The 23,124-nt window shown below is 46.8% G+C and overlaps 1 protein-coding gene across 2 annotated transcripts in view; it reads left to right on the forward strand.

The window, feature by feature from the left end:
* Positions 1-13,257, forward strand: part of Ywhae (tyrosine 3-monooxygenase/tryptophan 5-monooxygenase activation protein epsilon) — a 33,516-nt gene extending 20,259 nt beyond the window's left edge. Inside the window, exons 3-7 of one of the 2 annotated variants that reach the window (XM_051157978.1) lie at positions 2,161-2,267; positions 3,398-3,604; positions 5,528-5,664; positions 11,422-11,466; positions 12,997-13,257. In XM_051157978.1, the coding sequence (XP_051013935.1) occupies positions 2,161-2,267; positions 3,398-3,604; positions 5,528-5,664; positions 11,422-11,429 (459 nt within the window). In that variant the 3' untranslated portion in view covers positions 11,430-11,466; positions 12,997-13,257. The remainder of the gene's footprint in view (positions 1-2,160; positions 2,268-3,397; positions 3,605-5,527; positions 5,665-11,421; positions 11,467-12,996) is intronic. The other variant, XM_051157977.1, reaches the window with a different exon arrangement.
* The last annotated feature ends 9,867 nt before the right edge of the window (positions 13,258-23,124 follow it).

The raw sequence follows: 23,124 nt of genomic DNA on the forward strand, positions 1-23,124 counted from the left end.
TTGGGATAAAAGCAAAGAGCTGTTTGAGAAGCTGCAGAAGGGGAAGTGTCGTTCAGGAGGCACAGTGCTAGGGCTCAGGCTTGGCGGGCACACTGCTCCTGAGCCTTGTTTGGCCTCAGGTATTAAGTTTTGAACATGACACACACAATAAAGAGCAAATGGGACTGTCGCCTTTTCTATGGTTCTTATAAAGCTTCATTGACTGCTTGTAGTGAGCATAGGGGACAACTTCAGTTTTTACGCTTATTTGTGTATGTGCATGGGGTGCCGTGGTGTACTTAAGTAAGAACAACTGTGTGAGTTGGTCTTCTTATACTTTGTGGGTCCCAGAGCTTGCACTCAGCCCATCACCTTCAGTGAGCCATCTTCCTAACCCCATATAGACCAACTTGACGAATTTTTGTATGCCTCTGTATAGTAAATAAATGGGTTATAAAATGTTTGCAGAGACTCATTCTATTTGTTTGGGTGAGTTTTTTGTTTGTTTGTTGTTTTGGTTTTTCAAGACAGAGTTTCTCTGTGTAGCCTTGGCTATCTTGGACTTGTTTTGTAGACCAGGCTGGCCTCGAACTCACAGAGATCTGCCTGCCTCTGCTGGGATTAAAGGCGTGGGCCACCATACCCGGCTCTATTTGTTGTATTTAACAATGGAAGCTATTGGAGTTTTCAACACTCTCAAAAGAAGGAATTTGTGAAGCTATTTCAGATGGTTTGTAGCATATGTATATATAAAAATGGGCGCATACTATTTGAGGGTAGAACTCTTGACCAGCATGCATAAGCCTCTGGGCTTAATCCTAGCAAGAGTAAAAAGTTAAGTAAATAAGTAACCCTGGGAAGGTGGCTATTATCCTAATTTGTAGGTGATACAACTGGCTTATGGAACATGCCAGAGGTCTTATGGAGGTAAGTTGGGATTGTCACTACCCTCAGATATCTTGGAGCAAAGAATATAGATTGACAGACAATTTGGTGTCCTTGGGCATGGGGAAATTAAGAAAAATTATGGTTAAGACTGTAGGATATGGATGAGGAGACAAGGGAAGTAACTAGTTACTTGAGAGGTGAAGTAAAAAGTCTTGATGAAGCCTCTCGGCAGGAGTAGGAAACTAGAAAGTAGAAGAGGCCAAGGATGGACTGTCTAGGACAAGGCCTGGTCTACAAAGTGAGTCCAGGACAGCCAAGGCTACACAGACCCTGTCTTGAAAAACCAAAACAAAAAGTTGATAGCCTTTGGGCAAATAGTCTATCTTTAAAATGAGTGGATAAATTAACACACACACACACACACACACAAAATTTTTGGTTTGTTTGTTTGTTTTTGGTTTTTTTGAGATGGTTTCTCTGTGTAGCCTTTGCTGTCCTGGACTCACTTTGTAGACCAGGCTATCCTCGAACTCACAGCAATCCGCCTACCTCTGCCTCCTGAGTGCTGGGGTTAAAGGCGTACGCCACCATGCCCGGCACCACACAGGATTTATTAGGGTGGCTTAGAGGCTGTGGCCTGAGTCCAGTTATAGCTGTCTCCTGACAAAATGGCCAAGGATCTGGTAGTTGTTTGCTTCAGGAGACTAGATGTCTCAGCAGCCCTTATCTGGTGCAGCAGTCTCTGCAAGGTCCTAGAAAGCTGCCAGTTTAGTCCACATTGGAGCCCCAAAGTGTAGGTTCTAAGACCAGGGAAGGAATGGTTCAGGCTGGATGAGCTTGCTAGTGACATCTTCCTTCATCCTTGTCCTTTTATGTGCGCTACCACTGAAGGTGTGGCCAGGCTTAGGTGGATCCTTTGACCTCATGGCTTAGAATGGGTCTCCTACCTCAAACTTGCTGCTTGGGTTAGTTACTTCAAAGCATAGTCAAGTTGACAACCAAAAATAGCCATCATAGTTGGTGCCTTATAATGGAAAGAAATGCCTAGCACTTAGAGTCAGTGTTTGTCTATTACTGCTGATTCTTTGGGTGGACTGTGTGTGTGGGGGGGTGCTAGCTTTAATGAGGAAGAGCCTTTCCTACTCTTACAGTTTTCTGTCAACTTGAGTTTTGGGGGAGGAGTTTGGAGACATACATGCTCTGTTGAAGAGTAAGCTCTTCAGACTAGGCTTAGGTAGAATATAAGAAGGCTCTGGAATTGCTGTACTTAATCTGATGTTCTCCCTCCCTCAGGTTGAAACTGAGCTCAAGTTAATCTGCTGTGACATCCTGGATGTACTGGACAAACACCTCATTCCAGCAGCGAACACTGGCGAGTCCAAGGTTTTCTATTATAAAATGTAGGTTCTATACTAGAAGGGAAAATGTAAGATTTAAAGTTGGCTTTAGAAACCATAACTTTTCAAATGTAGGTTTTCAACTTTTATTTAAAATAGTTGAATATTGGAGGGTTAGTTACCAGAACTTAAAAGTTTTATTAATTAGTTGCAAGTACAATGTTAGTGAAGAATTAATATTGTTACATTTGGGATTGTCAGACTGTTGTACAAAATACCTGGCTTTCGGTCATCGCCACCCCATTGTCTGTCTTTGGCTGGGCTGGAGCTCACTAATGGTGGACTATGCCAGCCTGGAGTGTAGAGAGCTGCCTGCCTCTGCTTCCTGAGTGGGATTAAAGTGTGCACCATGCCCAGTTTATTTTGAGAAGAGGTCAAAAATTTTTTTTTTCAAAATTACTTTGAGAAGTGTAGCTCTGGTTGACTGGGAACTCTAGATGAAGTTGGTCTCAGAATTGGAGTGAGCCTCTGCCAGCTTCCTAAGTGCTAGGTTATATGTCACCACACCCTGCCTGGGTCTTTTGCTTTTGTGGCTTCTTTCCTTTAAGCTAAGCTTTCAAATTTCACAATATAATCTTAGCTTTCTATAGAGAGAAATCACAAGGCTGGGAATAGCTCAGGAATAATGGGGCCTCACCACGCCCAGGCTCCAGGTGTCCTGGGGCTGCAGCGATGGCCGCATGTGGGTTTTGTAGTGAGTGAATGCACGTGGGTCTTTGGAAACAATTTTTATGCTGGTCAGGTGGTCCCCCCACCTCCCTTCAGTTGTTTGTTTGTTTTTTGTTTTTTGTTTTGTTTTGTTTGTTTGAGACAGGGTCTCTCTGTGTAGCCTTGGCTGTCCTGAACTCACTCTGTAGACCAGGCTGGCCTTGAACTCACAGCGATCCGCCCGCCTCCCGAGTGCTGGGATTAAAAGCATGCGCCACCTCACCCCCCTTCCTTCAGTTATTTTTCCAATGATTTTAAATAGAGAGAAGAGTTGAGCCAGCCTGATGGATGCTGAAGGTGTTTGTGCAGTTTCTAAAAGTCTATCTCAATTGTTAACTTTGTTTTGTTATGTGCTCCATGGTGGAGAGGATGGCCGTGCTTGAAGAAGTGTTTCTAACTGTGGGGCGTGGGCTCTTGTCTTGCAGGAAAGGGGACTACCACAGGTATCTGGCTGAGTTTGCCACAGGGAATGACAGGAAGGAGGCCGCAGAGAACAGCCTTGTGGCTTACAAAGCTGCTAGTGACATTGCGATGACAGAACTTCCGCCAACGCACCCCATTCGTTTAGGTCTTGCTCTCAACTTTTCTGTATTCTACTATGAAATTCTTAATTCCCCTGACCGTGCCTGCAGGTAAGTCATGGACGAGAGTTCCCAGTATAGAGCGCAAAGGTTCCGGAGGAGCTACCTTTTGTCCTCTTGTGGGTTTTCATGGGAGTTGTGACTTAGTTCTCTATCTAGCTTTGGCTATCCTGGAAGTCTGTAGACCAGGCTGCCCTCAAACTCAAAGAGATCTGCCCCCCTCTGCCTCCCGAGTGCTAGGATTATAGGCGTGTACCACGATCGCCTGGCTGGCTTGATTCCCCCCCCCCCCGTTATTTTTATTTTCATTTTTTTGACACAGGATTTCTCTGTATAGCCCTGGCTGTCCTGGAGACCAGGCTGGCCTCGAACTCACAGGTCCACTTGCCTCTGCCTCCTGGTGTTGGGATTATAGGCACATGCCACCACACCCAGCTTTTGGCTGACTTAACTTTCATTAGCATTCATTCGGTCTTTTGAGTTTGCTTGTTTTTATTTGAGACAGGAACTTGTTACTAGGTTTCTAGCCTAGCCTTAAATGGATGATAGACATTTGCCACCTCATCTCCCTGGGAATGCTTTTAATATTCTTTAGTAATCATACTTTTTAAAATGTTTTTTCTGTTTAATATGAACAGTTTTATTTAAATTCTCATTGCTGGATGTAAAACTATTGCCACACAAAAGTTTTTGCTGTATGTTTGTGTGTGTGGTGTACATGTGCCCATGGCATGGCAGATGACTGCCAAAGGACAACTTGAGGGAATTGACTCTCTGTCTACTATGATGGCCCCTAGGAATCACATGAGGCAATTTCTAGTTGTGAGCTACTGTAGATGCTGAGATTTGAACTTGGATCCTCTGGAAGCCAGGGGATGTACTTAACCACTGAACCATCTCTCCGACCTCCTTTGCTCCCATTTAAAAAAAAAAAAGGGTCCATTTATTTATTATGTATATAGTATTTGGCTGCATGTGTGCTTACATGCCGTCAGAGGGCACCAGATCTCATTATAGATGGTTGGGAGCCACCATGTGGTTGCTGGGAATTGAACTCAGGAGCAGCCAATGCTCCTCTGAGCTCTTTCCTCCCATTTTTTATTTCATCTTGTGATTTTTAAATTATGAATACAATTTAAGAATTGTTTTACTGGTAAAATTGTATACTACAAGGAATTCATTGTAACCATTTTCTTGTGTATAACTGAGTGGAATTTAATATGTTTACAATGTTTTATAACTAGCTATTTCAAAACATTTTTATCACCCAAACTAAGCTTAAGCAGTAACTCCAATGCCTCTTCTCCCCTAACCTGTTTTACTGTCTCTGATTTGCTTGTTCTTGGCAAGCCCCCCACCCCTTTTTCTTTTCTTTTGGGGTTTTTTGTTTTGTTTTTCAAGACAGTTTATGCTATCTAGGGTTGGGATTCCAAGGCCAACCTTGGTTTAGGAAGGTGTTTAAAAAACAACTCTTAACATCTCTTGAGGTGGCCGAGAGGTAGGTAAAGGATGCTTGTTATCAAGCCTGAAAGACTGAATTTGGTCCTTGGGATCTATGTGATGGATAGAAAGAGCCAACTGTGACAGGTGTATCCATACAAAATTCTAGAAATACATTTAAAAAATATGTATTTATACAGTATTCTGCCTGCATGTGTCCTATAGCCAGAAAAAGGCACCAGATCTCATAGATGGTTGTGAGCCACCATGTGGTTGCTGGGAATTGAACTCAGGACCTCTGGAAGAGCAGACAGTGCTCTTAACCTCTGAGGCATCTCTCCAGCCCCTGAAATACATTTTTTTAAATTAAAAGCAAGCTGGACAAAAATGTAGACTCTTACATACTTTTACAGAAAGTTAAATCTTTGGCAGTTGTGTATGGTGCCTTTCTGTCAGTGTGACTGGTGGGGTAACAGGTGCGCTGTTGTTGCTGTCTTCATTATTAATAGATTGCTGACAGTGCGTTCATTTCAGGTTGGCAAAAGCAGCTTTTGATGACGCAATTGCAGAACTGGACACGCTGAGTGAAGAAAGCTATAAGGACTCTACGCTCATCATGCAGCTGCTACGTGATAACCTGACGCTGTGGACCTCAGACATGCAGGGTGACGGTGAGCAAGCCCGGCAGCTCGCTTTCGGTGGCTGCCTCATCCCCCCTTCTTCCCCTTCCGCCCCCAGACAGGGCTTCTCTGTGTAGACCAGGCTGTCTCTGCCTCCTGGGTGCTGGAATGAAAGGCATGCGCTACCATGCCTGGCCTCTTGATGTTTCTTAATCTCAGTATATAATTCACACTCATAGCCTGTCTGCACTGAGTGCCATTTTGGCCTTTGATGGAAAATAAAAGGCCTATTTGACAATCTCATACATGTGTAGAAATCTTACGCTAATATTAAAAAAAATGTAAGAGATTTGCCTGTAATAATGTTTGTTAGCACTCATGCTGCTTTAATCCCTCTAAGGGCAGAATGACAAGCCATTTTATTTTTATTTATTCTTTACACTTTTATTGTTTTGTCTTAATGTGCTTGAGTGTTTTGTGTGTATAAGTGTCCTGAGGCCAGAAAGCAACAATGTATCCTCTCGAACTGGAGTTGCACGTGTTTGTGAGCCTCCCCTCTCCAGCCCCCAGCATTGCCTTTTATTTTCTTGAAATTTACTTTGGGAGGAGATAACAGAAGCTGTTCATAAAGCTACATGGCAGCAGTAGGTGTTACTGAAACAGCCTTTCTGCATTGGGGGGGTCTCTTTCCACACCCCAAGCTGTATATGCCAGGTTACATACATTCTTCATTTCTGACTGTGCTTGGGTCCCTGTGTAGAAGTCTTGAGAGAGAGAGGAGATAGAGTGTGTGTGTGAGAGAGAGGAGAGAGTGTGTGTGAGAGAGAGAGAGGAGATAGAGTGTGTGTGAGAGAGAGAGGAGAGAGTGTGTGTGAGAGAGAGAGAGAGAGAGGAGAGAGAGTTGTGTGGGGAGAAGGAGAGAGAGAGAGAGGCGGGAGAGTGAGGAGGCGAGGGGAGAGAGGAGAGGAGAGAGAGTAGAAGAGGGAGTGGAGAGAGGGAGGTGGAGAGAGAGAGAGAGGAGTAGAGTGAGAGAGAGAGAGAGGAGAGAGTGTGTGTGAGAGGAGAGAGAGAGGTGAGAGAGAGAGAGAGAGTGGTTGAGAGGAGAGGAGAGGAGGGAGGAGAGTTGTGTGAGAGAGAGGAGAGAGAGTGTGTGTGAGAGAGAGAGAGGAGAGAGAGTGTGTGAGAGAGAGAGGAGAGAGAGAGTGTGTGTGAGAGAGGAGAGAGAGTGTGTGAGAGGAGAGAGAGTGTGTGAGAGAGAGAGGAGAGAGAGAGTGTGTGTGAGAGAGGAGAGAGAGAGTGTGAGAGAGAGACAGAGAGTCCAGGCCCTTGTGCGTGTTAGCGCATGTTTTAACACTTGTCTAGCTATACTTCATTTGTTCTCCAAAGATGAGTTTTGTCTGGGGTTGATCTATTATGAGATGAATTTACACAATTGATATGTAGGGCATTGGAATCAACCGTTTTTAGTTTAGTTTTTTGTTTTGTTTTTAATAAAATTCATTTAAAAAAAAAAATACTATTTTATGTCTGTAGGTGTCTTGCCAGTCTCTAAAATGCCTTTTAAGATGTTCCATTGTGTTGGCTCTGTTTCTTAACAACTAAACTTTATTATACAACCCAACTAGCTTACACAAAAGGGAAAAAATGTTAAAGGGAAACTAGAGCGAACCTTGCGGTATCCGTTCCACAGGACGAGTCCCTAGGTGTCTCTGGCCTACACGCTGGTCCAGCCTGTTTGCTGATCCTCTTCCAGATACACGTGCGCTCAAGCCCAGTCTGAACCTGCTGCTCCTCTCTGTCGTCTCCGCCTTCCTATCTCTCACGTGCAAGGGGCGGTCTCCCTCTCCCATTGAGGGTTGATGAGAAAAACAATAAATAGTACAGGTGGAGTCCCTAGGTCCCCTTCCTGAATCCAGGCCCAGGATGGCTCCACCCAGTCTATCTCAAGGAGTATCCATGGTGTGTCCAAGGGCAGAGTCCCCCAAGAGTGCCTTCACCTGGGACAAAGTTTACAATCCTTCCCACACCGTTGGATCCAGATGCAGTGACATGCTTGTAATCCCAGCACTCAGAGAGTCAACGGGAGGTAGATTTCTGCGAGTTTGAGGCCAGCTTGGTCTACAAAGTGAGTCTAGGACAGCTGCGCCCCCTCCCCCCAAAAGTATGGTGCATTTGAGGTCCACCTGAGCTATGTTGTAATGAGTTGCTAGATTGTGGATATTACAATGCTTGTCTTTTATAATTTTGCTGTAGGTAATTATTAATGATAAACCAGTATCAGTAAAAGTGATTTTAGGTACTTACTTGCCTTTAATCCCAGCACTCAATACTTTGGGCAGGCAAATCTCTTAAATTGGAAGCCAATCCTGGTCTACTAGTAAGCTCCAGGCTGCCTGAAACCCTATCTCAAACCCCTGCCCCCCATTTAAATGAGTAAGACATAATTTATACAAGTTTAATTTTGTTTTGTATGTTTTTGTGTACACCTATGCATGAGTGTACGCACATAGAGGGCTGAAGATAGCTTTGTAGAGTCTGGGGGCGGCTCGTAGTTTCTCAGTATAGACCAGACTAGCCTCGAACTCAGATCCACCTGCCTCTGCCTACTGATTGCTGGGATTAAAGGTGTGTGCCAGTCACACTTAGCTCATACTGTTCTTTCTGCCTTTACTGGGGTTCTGCAGATTGAAGGCATGATAGACAGAGTGTCTTCTTACCAGGCTCTGTAAAGTTTTATAAATTTCTAGGGGCCCGGGTAGGTTGTGATATGTCTGGAAGCCAGAGGACAGACAGCCTAGGGTGCTGTTTCTTCTTGGGTGTTGCCCACCGTGGTTCCCTCTCTCTCCTTGTGTAGGATTGCTCCACCTGCAGAGATCTACCACTCCTCATTTCAGCACTGAGATGCAAAGCCTGCACCACGCGGCTTTCTTATGTGGCCTCATACTACAGTCTCATGCAGCAAACACTAACACCGTTACAGATGTGTGTGCGTGAGTGCCTGTGTACATGTGCATATGTGTGCGTGAGTGCCTGTGTACATGTGCATATGTGTGCGTGAGTGCCTGTGTACATGTGCATATGTGTGCGTGAGTGCCTGTGTACATGTGCATGTGTGCGTGAGTGCCTGTGTACACGTGCATATGTGTGCGTGAGTGCCTGTGTACATGTGCATATGTGTGCGTGAGTGCCTGTGTACATGTGCATATGTGTGCGTGAGTGCCTGTGTACATGTGCATATGTGTGCGTGAGTGCCTTGTACATGTGCATATGTGTGCGTGAGTGCCTGTGTACACGTGCATATGTGTGCGTGAGTGCCTGTGTACATGTGCATATGTGTGCGTGAGTGCCTGTGTACATGTGCATATGTGTGCGTGAGTGCCTGTGTACATGTGCATATGTGTGCGTGAGTGCCTGTGTACATGTGCATATGTGTGCGTGAGTGCCTGTGTACACGTGCATATGTGTGCGTGAGTGCCTGTGTACATGTGCATATGTGTGCGTGAGTGCCTGTGTACATGTGCATGTGTGTGCGTGAGTGCCTGTGTACATGTGCATATGTGTGCGTGAGTGCCTGTGTACATGTGCATATGTGTGCGTGAGTGCCTGTGTACACGTGCATGTGTGTGGGCGAGTGCCTGTGTACATGTGCATATGTGTGCGTGAGTGCCTGTGTACATGTGCATGTGTGCGTGAGTGCCTGTGTACACGTGCATATGTGTGCGTGAGTGCCTGTGTACATGTGCATATGTGTGCGTGAGTGCCTGTGTACAGTGCATATGTGTGCGTGAGTGCCTGTGTACATGTGCATATGTGTGCGTGAGTGCCTGTGTACATGTGCATGGTGCGTGAGTGCCTGTGTACATGTGCATGTGTGTGCGTGAGTGCCTGTGTACAGTGCATATGTGTGCGTGAGTGCCTGTGTACATGTGCAGTGTGTGCGTGAATGCCTGTGTACACGTGCATTGTGTGGGCGAGTGCCTGTGTACATGTGCATATGTGTGCGTGAGTGCCTGTGTACACGTGCATATGTGTGCGTGAGTGCCTGTGTACATGTGCATATGTGTGCGTGAGTGCCTGTGTACACGTGCATGTGTGTGCGTGAGTGCCTGTGTACATGTGCATATGTGTGGGCGAGTGCCTGTGTACACGTGCATGTGTGTGCGTGAGTTGCCTGTGTACACTGATATGTGGGCGAGTGCCGTGTACAGTGCATGTGTGCGTGAGTGCCTGTGTACATGTGCATATGTGTGGGCGAGTGCCTGTGTACATGTGCATATGTGTGCGTGAGTGCCTGTGTACATGTGCATATGTGTGCGTGAGTGCCTGTGTACACGTGCATGTGTGTGGGCGAGTGCCTGTGTACATGGCATATGTGTGCGTGGTGCCTGTGTACACGTGCATGTGTGCGTGAGTGCCTGTGTACATGTGCATATGTGTGCGTGAGTGCCTGTGTACACGTGCATGTGTGTGCGTGAGTGCCTGTGTACATGTGCATATGTGTGGGCGAGTGCCTGTGTACACGTGCATGTGTGTGCGTGAGTGCCTGTGTACACGTGCATATGTGTGGGCGAGTGCCTGTGTACATGTGCATATGTGTGCGTGAGTGCCTGTGTACATGTGCATATGTGTGGGCGAGTGCCTGTGTACATGTGCATATGTGTGCGTGAGTGCCTGTGTACACGTGCATATGTGTGCGTGAGTGCCTGTGTACACGTGCATGTGTATGGGCGAGTGCCTGTGTACACGTGCATATGTGTGTGTGAGTGCCTGTGTACACGTGCATGTGTGTGGGCGAGCACTTGTATATTGCCTACGTGTATATTTTTTCTGTGCATGATGCTAATTATTGGTTTAATTTTACTGGAATATAGTTTTTTGTTTGTTTAATTTTGAGTGTATTTTGCCTGTGTGTATGTGTGTACACTACATGCCTGCCTGGTGCCTGCAGAGGCCAGAAGAGGGTGTCAGGTCACTTGGAACTTAAGTTACAGCTTAAGTTATAGGTGGCTATGAGCCACCACATGGGTGCAGGAACTGAGCCCATCTTGCCCTCCAGCTCAAGAAGAGAATTTTTTTTCTTTTTGTTTTGTTTTGTTTTTTGTTTTTTTTTTAGAGACGGAGTTTCTCTGTGTAGCCTTGGCTGTCCTGGACTTGCTTTGTAGACCAGCCTGGCCTCGAACTCACAACGATCTGCCTGCCTCTGCCTCCCTGGTGCTGGGATTAAAGGCGTGCGCCACCGCTCGGCAAAGAAGATAATTCTTTTTAAAAATTATTCTAATTCTGTGTGTGTGTGTGTGTCTGTCTGTCTGTCAGCTTCTCTTACCAGATCATGCTGTCACACTGTTTCCCATGGTGATGGGTATTTTTTGTTGTTGGTTTTGGTTTTTCAGGACAGGGTCTCTTTGTGTAGCCCTGGCTGTAGACTGGGCTGTTCTGGAACTCAGACATGCACCATCAATGCCTAACTGCTGTTTTCATGGTGTCTTGGCCTTTTCTCTTAAGTACTTAAAGGACTAGTTTCATAGAAGGGAAATGTGTACACTGCCTACTCCTCCTGAAGTTGACAAAAAACATCCGTGGACCTCTTCCCCATTTATAAACCTCCAAAGGATTTCTTGGGAGTAAAGGGGAAATTGGACAGGTTATTTCTTGAGGTTTATTCAAATAGGAAGAGCAGAGCTGACTCTTGAGGTTTATTCAAATAGGAAGAGCAGAGCTGACTCCTGGATGTCTCCTTTGTCCTGTTGTGGTTTATTTTCCTGTAATGTGCTTTCACCTGATTGTTCTCCCTCCCTCTCTTGACTGTAGATTCCTAAAGGAAAACCCACCTCTTCTTTCCCCTAAAGCCACTTTGTAAGTTGTTGCCATGGTGCAGGGAGCTCTGCTTTAAGTTTGGCTCTCACTAATCATGCCTGCCTGTTACTGCCTTTCCTCCAGACTCACCTGGAGTGAGTTAAGTCTGGAGACAGCAGTGGCCTGCTACCTGCCTTGCCTAGTTGGAAGTAGCTTATATGATTAAATGACTTTACTGTCTCGAGTCTGAGTGGCTGCGACTCTAGTCATATCTGCCAGTTGCTTGTGTGTGTTCCCTAGATGTGTTAGCACATTTGCTGGTGTGCTCCTACTACAAGTGAGACTGAACGTGCCCGCTCTTGAGTGTGCGGCATTACTCTGCAGGGTTGGCCTCCCTCACATTGTTCCTAGGAAGTGGTTATGTTTGTCTTGCATGTCTTTTCCATCTTACAAGATAAACCCTCCATGAGCTCTAAGCAGCTTTTATTTTTGAGACAGGGTCTTATTATGTAGTTCAGGCTGGCCTTGAACCCTTGGTGCTGTGATAAAGGCCTGGTTTTAACGTGACTTGTTAATCACAGTGTCAAACTTTGTTACTACAAGAACCTTTAGAAAGCTTGTTATCTAAACTATTTCTGTTAGACTGCTTTCGCTTGTTTTTAAAATAGAATTTTCAAAATTGGTTAAGTAGCACTTAATAGCGTGTGGTTACGTGTGTATTGCCGGGGACTGAACATACAGCCTTATGCATGTTGAGTACATGCTGTACTTCCTACCCTCTGATTAAATTTTTTGATTCAAAATAGTAATTCTCCAAAATAATTTAATTTTTACCTGTTTGATCATTTACTTGGGGAAAGCTTGGCATGTTTCCTCACTATGGCTGACTTGATAAGTGCTTACATACATAGGTAGATGACCCTCCGGTGCATGTCTTAGTGCAGCTGAAACTCGGCAGGCTAATTGTTGTGTTCAAAGAGTAAAGAGAAACGGCTGGAGTGCTGGCCCAGTGCCCTTCTGCAGTCACCTCAGTGGCCGGGTGCTGCACTCGGAGGGAAAAGAATCTGCTGTTTGGCCTATCTGGCCACCAAACAAAGAAGTGCTCATGTGCAGTGGCACCTCCTCTCCAAACACCAAAGAACTTGTATGGAGCTTTTGTTCCCTGGAAGGCGGGCTGATGCCGTGCTTGTGGGTTACTTTCCTCCCACCCCACCCCCAAAATACTGTTGGTTCCTCAAGAGCTGAGGTTACTGAGAAAGTTATATGACCCAAGAAACACACAGAGGCTTGAAGGTCATTTTAAGACTATTATTTCTGCTGTGTATTCTTGAAGAACTTGTTTGACCAGAGCCATTTGATTTCTGAGCCTTTAAATTTTTAATTTTATTATCCTCTAACACTTGACTATTTCAGGACTGGTTGGCAGCTCTTGTTTAAGCAAGTGAGGGTTGAGTTGGTTTAAGTTGTGAGGGTTAGAAGACCTTTGCCTGCTCGCCTGTGTTTGCTAACAGTGGAGCTAGGGCCCTTAGCTTGGAGTGTGACCATTAGGGCATGTGGCAGTGTGAAATAACCGTGCCTTGTTCCTTACAGGTGAAGAGCAGAATAAAGAAGCGCTGCAGGATGTGGAAGATGAAAATCAGTGAGACATAATAAAAGCCAACAAGAGAAACCATCTCTGACCACCCCACCCTCTCCACCCCTCCCCTGGGAAGTTCCCCATTGTCACTGAGAACCACCAAATTTGACTTTTACATTTGGTCTCAGAATTTAGGTTCCTGCCCTGTTGTTTTTCTTTTCTTTTTCTTTTTTTTTTTTCCCCCTCCCCTCCCCTTTTTTAAAAACAAACAAACACAGTTTTCAGAAGTTCTTAAGGCAAGAGTGAATTTCTGTGGATTTTACTGGTCCCAGCTTTTAGGTTCTTTACGACACTAACAGGACTGCATAGAGGCTTTTTCAGCATTACTGTATTGTCTCCGGCCACTTGTGGCAAGATCATCATTAGAAATGGAAATGACATTTGAAAGCCATTAGACTTCTAAGTGATGCATCTCAGAAAGATTAATCACACAATAGAGGCATATGTGCTGTCATTTTTCCTTTTTTTAATTGTTTCAATTGAATTTTATACCAATGTTTAAACTTAATTGGGTGTTAGCTTGAGGTGTTTGGGGGAGTTTGTTGTAATGGTTTTGCTGTAAAATGTGTTTGGAACTCTGCTGAAGTGTTGCTGAAAAGCATGGTGCTGGTGACAGTTCAACAATCCGTGGCTGCTCATTCCTGCCGACTCCTCCCCCTCTGAAGCAGGTTAGCATTGAAGGTGGTGTGGAAGCCTGCATGCGTGTTCAACTCTGTCCTCCTCCCTCGCTCCTCCCTCCCTCCCTCCTTTCCTCCCTCCCTCCTCCCTCGCTCGCTCAACCTCTTCTGTTCAGTATGTGTAACTTGAAGCTAATTTGTACTACTGGATATCTGACTGGAGCCACAGATGCGGATCTGTATTGTTCTTACTGAAACACAGCATGGAATTAACATTAAACTTAAATAAAACAAACCTAAATTAAAAATGCCAAATATATTATGCCTCCATCCTTTATACTTCTAAAATAAAATCTCTAGTCCAAACATATTTGACAGTATTGTTTGTCTGAATGTGAAAATATACCCCATTTTATCTTCATGAATCATTTGTTTCCCAATGATGTGTATTTGGGGGGTGGGGAAATTGCTTGTAATCTGGTGTTGAACAACCACGTCAGTAGATTACTTGTCCTGTCTTTCAAACCAGTTAGCAACACAGTATTTATGTTTAAATTTATCATTAAAGTACAACAATCATTTAACACAGGTGTAACTATGGATCATTTTCTACTGTTTAATTTTGAGTTCTACAGCAATACTTTGTTCCATGTGTTGAAATAATCCTCCTTGGTCAAAAGTAAAATAACAATTCTTACTGCAAAGGTCAGCAGGAAGAATGGGAATTGACTGGGTCCGTTGTCAGAGTCGCCCCTTCCCAGAGAGACATCTAAGCGCGTACGTAGTTTCCTCAGAGGCAGTTTGTGTGGTAAATGTGTAGATAGCTCTGTCCGTTAACACAGGCCAGGGCCTGCGTTCCTAAGGACAGTTGGAGAGGAGATCCAGCTTTGTTGTTCTGAAGGTGCTGCGGTAAACAGTGTTGAGTGCTGAAGTGTTTGTGTGGATGGCATGGTGCATTTGTAAATATCCCGTGTCAGAAAACATACCTTTTGCCATGCTGGGGGTGAAAAAAAACTTAAAGATTTATGTGTCTTTTATTACATACGCAGTGCTCTGCCTGCATGTACATCCACAGGCCAGAAGAGGGTATCAGATCACATTAGAGATGGTTGTGAGCCACCATGTGGTTGCTGGGAATAGGATTTGGGACCTTTGGAAGAACAGTCAGTGCTCCTAACCTTGAGCCATCTCTCCAGTCCCCGAAAGAATATTTTCAATTAGAAAACAACACAGTTGACTAAAAGTGGTACACTACTCCTCCCCCCCAGACAGGGTTTCTCTGTGTAGCCTTGGCCATCCTGGACTCACTTTGTAGACCAGGCTGGCCTCGAACTCACAGCAATCCCCCTGACTCTGCCTCCCAAGTGCTGGGTTTAAAGGCGTGCGCCACCACGCCCGGCTTATGCTACGATTTTTTAAAGGTTTTTCGAGATGGGGTTTCTCTGTGTAACAATCCTGGTTATCCTGGACTTGATTTTGTAGACCAGGCTGGCCTCGAACTCAATGATCTGCCTGTCTCTGCCTCCTGAGTGCTGGGATTCAAGGCATGCGCCACCATGCCTGGCTACACTACTGTTATGATTTGTAATCTGGCGTAGGAAGTATTTGGTGGATGATGAAGCCCAGCTTTTATTTAAAGGAGAGGACCCTGAGTATTACACAAGATCATAGCCACACAAGTTAGCTAAGTCAACGGTACCATGCTGCCGCAGCCTCCCAAATTGCTAGCATCATAGTCATGTGCATGGCCAGTTCTAGTTTATCTCCAGCAGTTGAAAGGATACTGTGAATTCCTTTTCCGTCTCATAATGGAAGGGGCAGTGGTCTTCGGTGTCATAAAGGGCTTTCAGATGATTGGTTGCTTTCTATCCAGCATAGGTTTCTAGATACTCTTAAGGCCAAGATCAAAGACCTAAAACCCTGCCAGTGTTTTGAAGCCACTTGGGGAATGCAGATGCCCACTGTGTTAGCACACCAAACACTAATGTCTACCAATTCTTGGACTTGATGGAGTTAAACAGTGGAGATAGAGTTGGAAAAATGGCCCAGTGGCTAAGGAGGAGCACACCCTACAGTGGACAAGTTCAGTTCCTAGACCCCCTGTCAGGCTGGTCACCATTGCCTGGAACTCCAGTTCTGGCAGAACTCACCTGGCTCCACAAGGGCTAGCGAACACGTGGCATAATACTCTCAAGTCTTTGTTTGTTTGTTTGTTAATAGTGAAGTTAAAAAGAAAAAACAAAACCAAGAGGGCTGGAGAGATGGCTCAGAGGTTAAGAGCACTAGCTGCTCTTGCAGAGGTCCTGAGTTCAATTCCCAGCAACCACACGGTGGCTCACAGCCATCTTCTGACACACAAGTGTACATGTAGGCAAAACACTATACATAAATACATTTTTTAAAAGTGGCTGTGGTGGTGCATGCCTTTAATCCCAGCACTCAGGAGGCAGAGGCAGGGTATTTATATGAGCTCAAGGCCAGTTTGATCTACAAAGTGAGTCCAGGATAGCCAAGGCTACACAGAAACCCTGTCTCAATCAAGAGGGCTGGAGAGATGGCTCAGAGGTTAAGAGCACTAGCTGCTCTTGCAGAGGTTCTGAGTTCAATTCCCAGCAACCACATGGTGGCTCACAGCCATCTTCTGACACACAAGTGTACATGTAGGCAAAACACTATACATAAATACATTTTTTAAAAGTGGCTGTGGTGGTGCATGCCTCTAATCCCAGCACTCAGGAGGCAGAGGCAGGGTATTTATATGAGCTCAAGGCCAGTTTGATCTACAAAGTGAGTCCAGGATAGCCAAGGCTACACAGAAACCCTGTCTCAAAAGACAAAAAGGCACAGAGGGCACACGCCTGTAATCCCAACAGGTGCAGAGGCAGGCTAATGTCCTGAGTTCAGGGCCAGTGTGATCTACAAAGCAAGTACAGGACAGCCAAGGCTACACAGAAACAAGAATACATGCACCCCCAGCGTCAAGATCCTGACGGGATGAAGTAATATCCAACTCAGTTTTCTTGTGAGTTTGGGTCTCATATTACTTACGCTGGCCAGGAGATTCAGCCAAGGATGACTTTGAACTTTCTACCTCCATCTCCCGGGTGCTGGGAAGACAGGTGTGTGCTGCCACACTGGTGTAGGCAGTGCTGAGGGTAAACCTGGAATTTGCTTACTGGGCAGCACTGTACCAATGGAGCTTTACCCCAAGCCTGGCCATACAGATGTCACTCAAGTTGGCTTGTCCAGCGTGTGTAGACTAACATGGACCTGGCATGAGCATTGACACACACACCCCAGGTGGGTTTTTGTATACACCAGACAGCCCTGGCTATCCTGTATGGAACCCACTCTCTAGCCTCTGCTTGCCTCTCAAGTGCTGGGGTTGAAAGGTGTGCGCCACCATGCCTGGCCAAGCGTTTTATGTCTATGGGTGTTTTGCCTGCATGTGTGTACCTGCAGCATGGGCCCGTTCTTCACTGAGGACTGAAGAAGCAATGGAGCCTTGAAACTGGAGTTAAGAGCAGTTGTGAGGGGCTGGAGAGATGGCTCAGTGGTTAAGAGCGCTGTCTGCTCTTCCAATGGACCCGGGTTCAATTCCCAGCAACCACACGGCAGCTCACAACTGTCTGTAACTCCAGTTCCAGGGATTCTGACACCCTCACACCAATGCACATGAAATTAAAAAAAAAAGCAGATGTGAGCTACCATGTGAGCTATTCTCTAAACATCTCTCCAGCCTTTCATGAGCATTTCCAAGCAAAGTTGGTAATAAAAACTAACCTGCCTAGCACCTTGAGGAAGCTGAAGTAAGGCTCAGAAGTCAAAGGCCACCTTCAGCCATATAGTGAACGGAAGACCAGCCTTTACTCAGGAGACCATGGAGAAGTCTAAAGGCAGGAAGAGCCAAGTTCGAGTAAAGATGGGCAAGCAATGAAGGCTGGGAAGGTGCCTACATCCTGCAAGGACAGTTCCTTCCATTGCCTAGGCTGCAAAAGTTGAATGTCCCCCAAAGTGTGAGCTCTTGATATATTAGTATTCTCTGAACATTGCATTCAGTAAACAATATAATTACACCTGAAATCTCGTGTGTATTGGTTTTGTTGTTGTTGTTGTTGTTGTTGTTTTTTGTTTTTTGTTTTTCGAGACGGTTTCTCTGTGTAGCCTTAGCCATCCTGGACTCACTTTGTAGACCAGGCTGGCCTCGAACTCACAGCGATCACCTGCCTCTGCCTCCTGAGTGCTGGGATTAAAGGCGTGCACCACCACACCCGGCTTATGTATTGGTGTTTTGTCAGTGTGTGTGTCTGCACATTTGTGCAGTGCCCACAGATCTGGAACTGGGGTTTACCTGCTGTGAGCATCCACCTAGGTACTGGGAACCCAGGTCATCTGAAGAGCAGCCATTGCTCTTAACCACTGAGCTAGCACTTCCTCTCTCTCTACCCCCAGCTCAGTTTTGTCATTTTGTTTTGAGTCCGGGTCTTATGTAGATTTAGCTGGTCTGGAACTCTATATGTAGACCAGGCTGGCCTTGAACCCTTGCCTCAATCCCAAGTGCCCAGGAGTCCTCTTTAAAAAAAAGGGGGGAGGAGGCGTGTGTTTCGCCTGCATGTATGTATGCCTATGTGGCACATGTATGCAGTGCCTAAAGAGAACATTGCTGTTGATACTGGAGTTAGACACTTGTGAGCTGTCATGTGGGACTCAAACCTGGATCCTATCGACTAGCAGCCAGTGCTCTCAACCTCAGAACCATCTCCGCACCCCTTCTTTTTTTTTCCTGACAGGGTCGGGGGTGGGGTGGGGTAGGGTGTGCTTTTTGAAAACACAGGTTCTGGCATTCAAACAAGTTGTGTTTGCAAAGCTACCTCTTCCTACCATAGACGACTTGTTTTGTATCCTATATGACCATGGCAGAATAAAGCTAGAAATCCCCCCCCCCAAAAAAAACCATGCAATATCCTATACAAACTCACTTAAAACGAGGAGTCATTGAAAATTTAAAGGTTACTGAAATTGAAAGAAAACAACCCCCCAGCATGCTAAAACCTACGGGACTCGATGAAAGCATTGCGCAGGGAAGTTCTTGGGTTGGCCTCACGTGCTGCAGCCAAGAAAGAAAATCAACAGAAGGAATGAAGAATCGGGGTCCAAGGAACTGAAGAGGAAATGGGAAAAACAGTAGGACGAGTCAGGGAAATGGTTCTTTGAGCTAAGACCCGATTGGCACATCTTTACCCAAATTCAACTGCAGCCATGAACCAGTGTGCCTGGCCAGTTCCTGTGAAGTACACAGCCTCCCTTGTGGCGCTCTGCCCTCGTACCTTGCCTGCTCCTCTTGGCCAAACTGAGGTCCTTGAGGTTCCCTGTTTATAACAAGCCTGTCCCTGTTCCATGAGGTCACGCCTGTTCCTTCCACCTGGAGCATGCCCCTCAAGTCTTCTAAGCCCAGTGCCCTCTCTGGCCTCTTGGGTCTATCTGTGGAGGTCACGTCATCTTCCCAGGTACCTAGCATTAGCACTAAGCCCTGTTGTGGACAGCACTGATCCAGGCCACGGCGGCATCTCTGGAGATCCAGACTTGAATCCTGTGTAAACTAAAATGCACAAACATTTTAACTCCTTGCTTATTATTTTTAAAAATTATTGCCGGGCGTGCTGGCGCATGCCTTTAATCCCAGCACTTGGGAGGCTGAAGCAGGCAGATCGCTGTGAGTTTGAGGCCAGCCTGGTCTGTAGAGTGAGTCCAGGGTAGCCAAGGCTACACAGAGAAACCCTGTCTCAGAAAACCAAACCAAACCAAACCAAATTATTGTGTGTATATAAGTGAGGGAGAGGGAGGGGAAGGAGAGGAGGAAAGATACAGAGGGAAGGAGGTTGAGAGACTGAGCGTACAAACTGGTTCAGGTGTGAGGAAGTCAGAAGATAACTTCCTACCTTACACCGGGAGGCAAGGATGCTCTTCTCAAGAGTTCATTTCAGGGTTACTTGGCAGGAAGGCTCTGGGCGATTCCCCCATCCACTCCTTGTCTGGCCCCAGGAGTTGCTGAGATTATTAACTTGTCACATCATATCCTGATTTTTTATCTTTTCCATTCGGTTTCTTTGTGTAACCTTGGCTGCCCTAGAACTCTGTAGGGACCTCACTGAGATTTGCCTGCCTCTGCCTCTTGAGAGCTGGGATTAAAGGCCTGCACCACCACCGCCCAGCATTTTCTGATTTGTATGTTTGTGTGTGTGTGTGTTTTGTTTTTGTTTGTTTTTCTAGACAGGGTTTCTTTGTGTAGCGCTGTTTTGGAACTAGCTCTGTAGACCAGGCTGGCCTCGAACTCACAGAAGTCCAGCTGCCTCTGCCTCTTGATTTATTTTGAGACAAGATCTTACTATGTGGCCCAGGCTGTCCTATAACTGGGTTTGTAGACCAGGCTGACCTCGAACTCAGAGATCATTTGCCTCCTGAGTCCTGGGATTAAAAGTGTGGGCCACACCAGGAAACATCTTGCCTTTTTTATTTGGGTTCCAGGGATCACACTCAGGCCCTGAGGCATGTGGCAAATGTATCTGATCAGCCTCACATATTTGAACTCCTCAGTTTCCCTATATGTAAATTAGAAGCCTGTTTCAAATGGGCTCTTGATGAGGAGTAAATGAAAGGCAGAAAAATCACAGGTTGGATGCTTGACTGGTTTACAAGTTGAGACCATTTCAAAAAACAAGAGTAAATGCGACATGTGAGCCCCAGTTCCCCTTCCGCTTGTTCCCTCCAGATACTCCAAGGAGTATCCCAAGCGAGTGCGATCTCAATACGACGTTCGCATTTACTTGGAATTATATATCGTTATAAATATTAACAAATAAGACTTTAAAAGGACACCTTCGGGAAGGTCAGACGAAATTACAAAAATTGTGTCGTGGCGCTGCAGTTTGAGGACATAGTCTGCAGCCGCCACGTGGTAGCAAAACTGTAAGCAGTGCACGAGAGTCCGCGTCGACGACAGCCAGAATCCATGCATCAGGAGGTTCACTTGGCTGGAGGAGGAGGAAGGGGCAGGACATGCTTGGCCCGGGCTCGGAGGGCGGGCGGGCGGGCCGCGAAGGTGCAGCTCCTCGTTCTTGCCACTAGAGGTCAGGAGGTCACCGCCTCAGACTTGGAAGACCGGCCCTTTCGGGGATTGGCTAACGGTGGCGGTGGGCGGGGCGGAGACCAGGACGCGAGGTGGATGCGGGGCATCAGGAGACGCCCTGGTTACCGACACGACTTTGGAATGACCTTTGTTTTTGGTATCAAATTTCCTGTTTGCAACGCTGACGGGTACCCGTTTGGAGTGAAAGGCTGAGCTAATTCAGTGACTAGTCAAAGGCCTTTCCTTCAGCAGATCTGTAATGCACTGGGGATTTGGAGACGCTCCAGGAGCAGGGTGTGCTGGCGCACGCCTTTAATTCCAGCACTTGGAAGGCAGAGGCAGGTGGATCACTGTGAGTTCGAGGCCAGCCCGGTCTACAAAGCGAGTGTAGGACAGCCAAGGCTACACAGAGGAACCTTTTCAGAAAAACAAAAAAGCAACAACAAAAACAAAAACCGCTCCAGGATTCCGGTAAAGTTCTATCATTTTTTTTTTCTTTTAGTTCTATCACTTTTTAATCTGCCTGGGCACTCACCTTACACGTGAGCCAACTGGGTAGAAGCCCTGCCTCTCCCCATCCCTGTCCCGGGCGTTGGCAAGGACCATCACTGAGGCCCAAGCCCACTTACTGTGTTTTTTTTCGAAGCAGGGTTTCTCTGTGTAGCCTTGGCTGTCCTAGACTTGCTTTGTAGACCAGGCTGGCCTCGAACTCACAGCGATCCACCTGCCTCTGTCTCCAGAGTGCTGGGATTAAAGGCATGCGCCACCATGCCGGGCTTTGTTTTGTCTCACCTGAGCCGTGTTTTTTTGCTAAGCCTCAGTCACTTCATGTCTGACAAACACTGTATCTCCAGGAGGCCCACCAGGCTCCTCCCTAAACAAGTCACCTCAAAGGGCAAAAACTTAGTTATCCAAAGCTCAATCAGGTGCATTGAAACACCTGCTTCAGTTTCTAGCTGTTTGGGGGGAAAACATCAACCTCTTGTCCCCCAAGTCCCTTTACCTCAGGTTGGGGGTGGGGCAGCCGAGTTCCAAGGCTTGGCTGTGGCCTTTTGGCAAGCCCTAAGTGGCACAGATGATTTCAAAGCCAGCTAGAGGGTGAGGTGGCCGACAGTAACAAGAGTCCTGTGTCACAGACCTCGCCAAGCCCCACTAAGTCTGGAGGGGAACACCCAGAAAGCCCTCACTCTCAGACAGGGCTGCAGCCTGTCCTTTCCCAGAGGAAAACCCAGTCTCTGCAAGCAACAGGCGGCTTGGTGCTGTGGAGGGCTATACCCCTATTCCCTGCCTACTAGGGAAGGCTGGTGAGCACTTGGGATTGGGTGACCTGGGGCCCTGGATCCTTATTTTAGGGGCTTAGGGTAGGGCACCTTCCCTCTTGTCACCCCGTTGATTGATGGGCTGAACAAAATGGGGCTCTGATGACGGTGGAACTCCTTGGTTCTCCGGAGCCCCAGTTAACAGGAGACATTTGGGGCCTTCAAGACTGAGATGTGTCCCATCCTTTCCCAGAAAGTGAGGCCAGAGCTCTCAGCCCCAGAAGGCAACCCCACCGCCCCATCCCTTCCCCCAAACAAGGCTCTATCTTCCCGCTGCTATTCCTGAAGGCAAGCCGCCTGTCTTGGTAGGACCAGGATGCCACGTGTCGCTGTGAGGGACCCAACACCAGCAGCCTGAGGGGACGAGGAAGGGAGAGAGGGGCCGGCAGGATTCCTGTTGGCCAGCTTGCCCTTTTCTGTGTTGTAAAACCAGGATCTCTCTTTCCCCTGCAGCTGACTAGAGATTTCAGCTGAAAGCCGAAGTAGTGTGCATTGATGCTCTTTGGGAGGAAGATCAAACGGTAGAGCTTGGGTTTGAATAGCCAAGCTCTGTTTCCTTAGACTGCGTGTACACATCCCCAAGCCCAGCTCCTGCCTAAAAACCTAATGCTGTCCAGAGCAATCCTGGGCCCTCCTGGATCCTGTCCCTGTCCCCGGGACCCCCTTTTCAGGCCTCCTACTGTCTGTATTTGGCTTTCGCTTAACTTTAGAGCCACAGCAGCCTTTTCAAGGCCCTGCTGAGCCCTGAAGCCTCCGGGATGCCCCCGGCCTTCAGCAGTCAGCTGTACTCACAGCCCTTGCAGACAACCGGTTGGTCTTGGTATGCCTCACCCCTTTGTGGCAATGTGTATATCCAGTTCCCCTGCTAGCAGGTATCCCCCTGCCCCAGGGCCTCATCTCGTCCTATCTGCCCATCAATCCTGGCCAGATCAGTTGGCTACCCTGTCTGTCCTGTTGTCCTGGGCTCTTCCTCAGTGGTCTCCAGGAAGCCAGAGCACCACACCCCTATTTCTGCCACCC

Source organism: Acomys russatus, chromosome 16 (genome assembly GCF_903995435.1).
Source record: "Acomys russatus chromosome 16, mAcoRus1.1, whole genome shotgun sequence".
Lineage (NCBI taxonomy): Eukaryota > Metazoa > Chordata > Mammalia > Rodentia > Muridae > Acomys > Acomys russatus.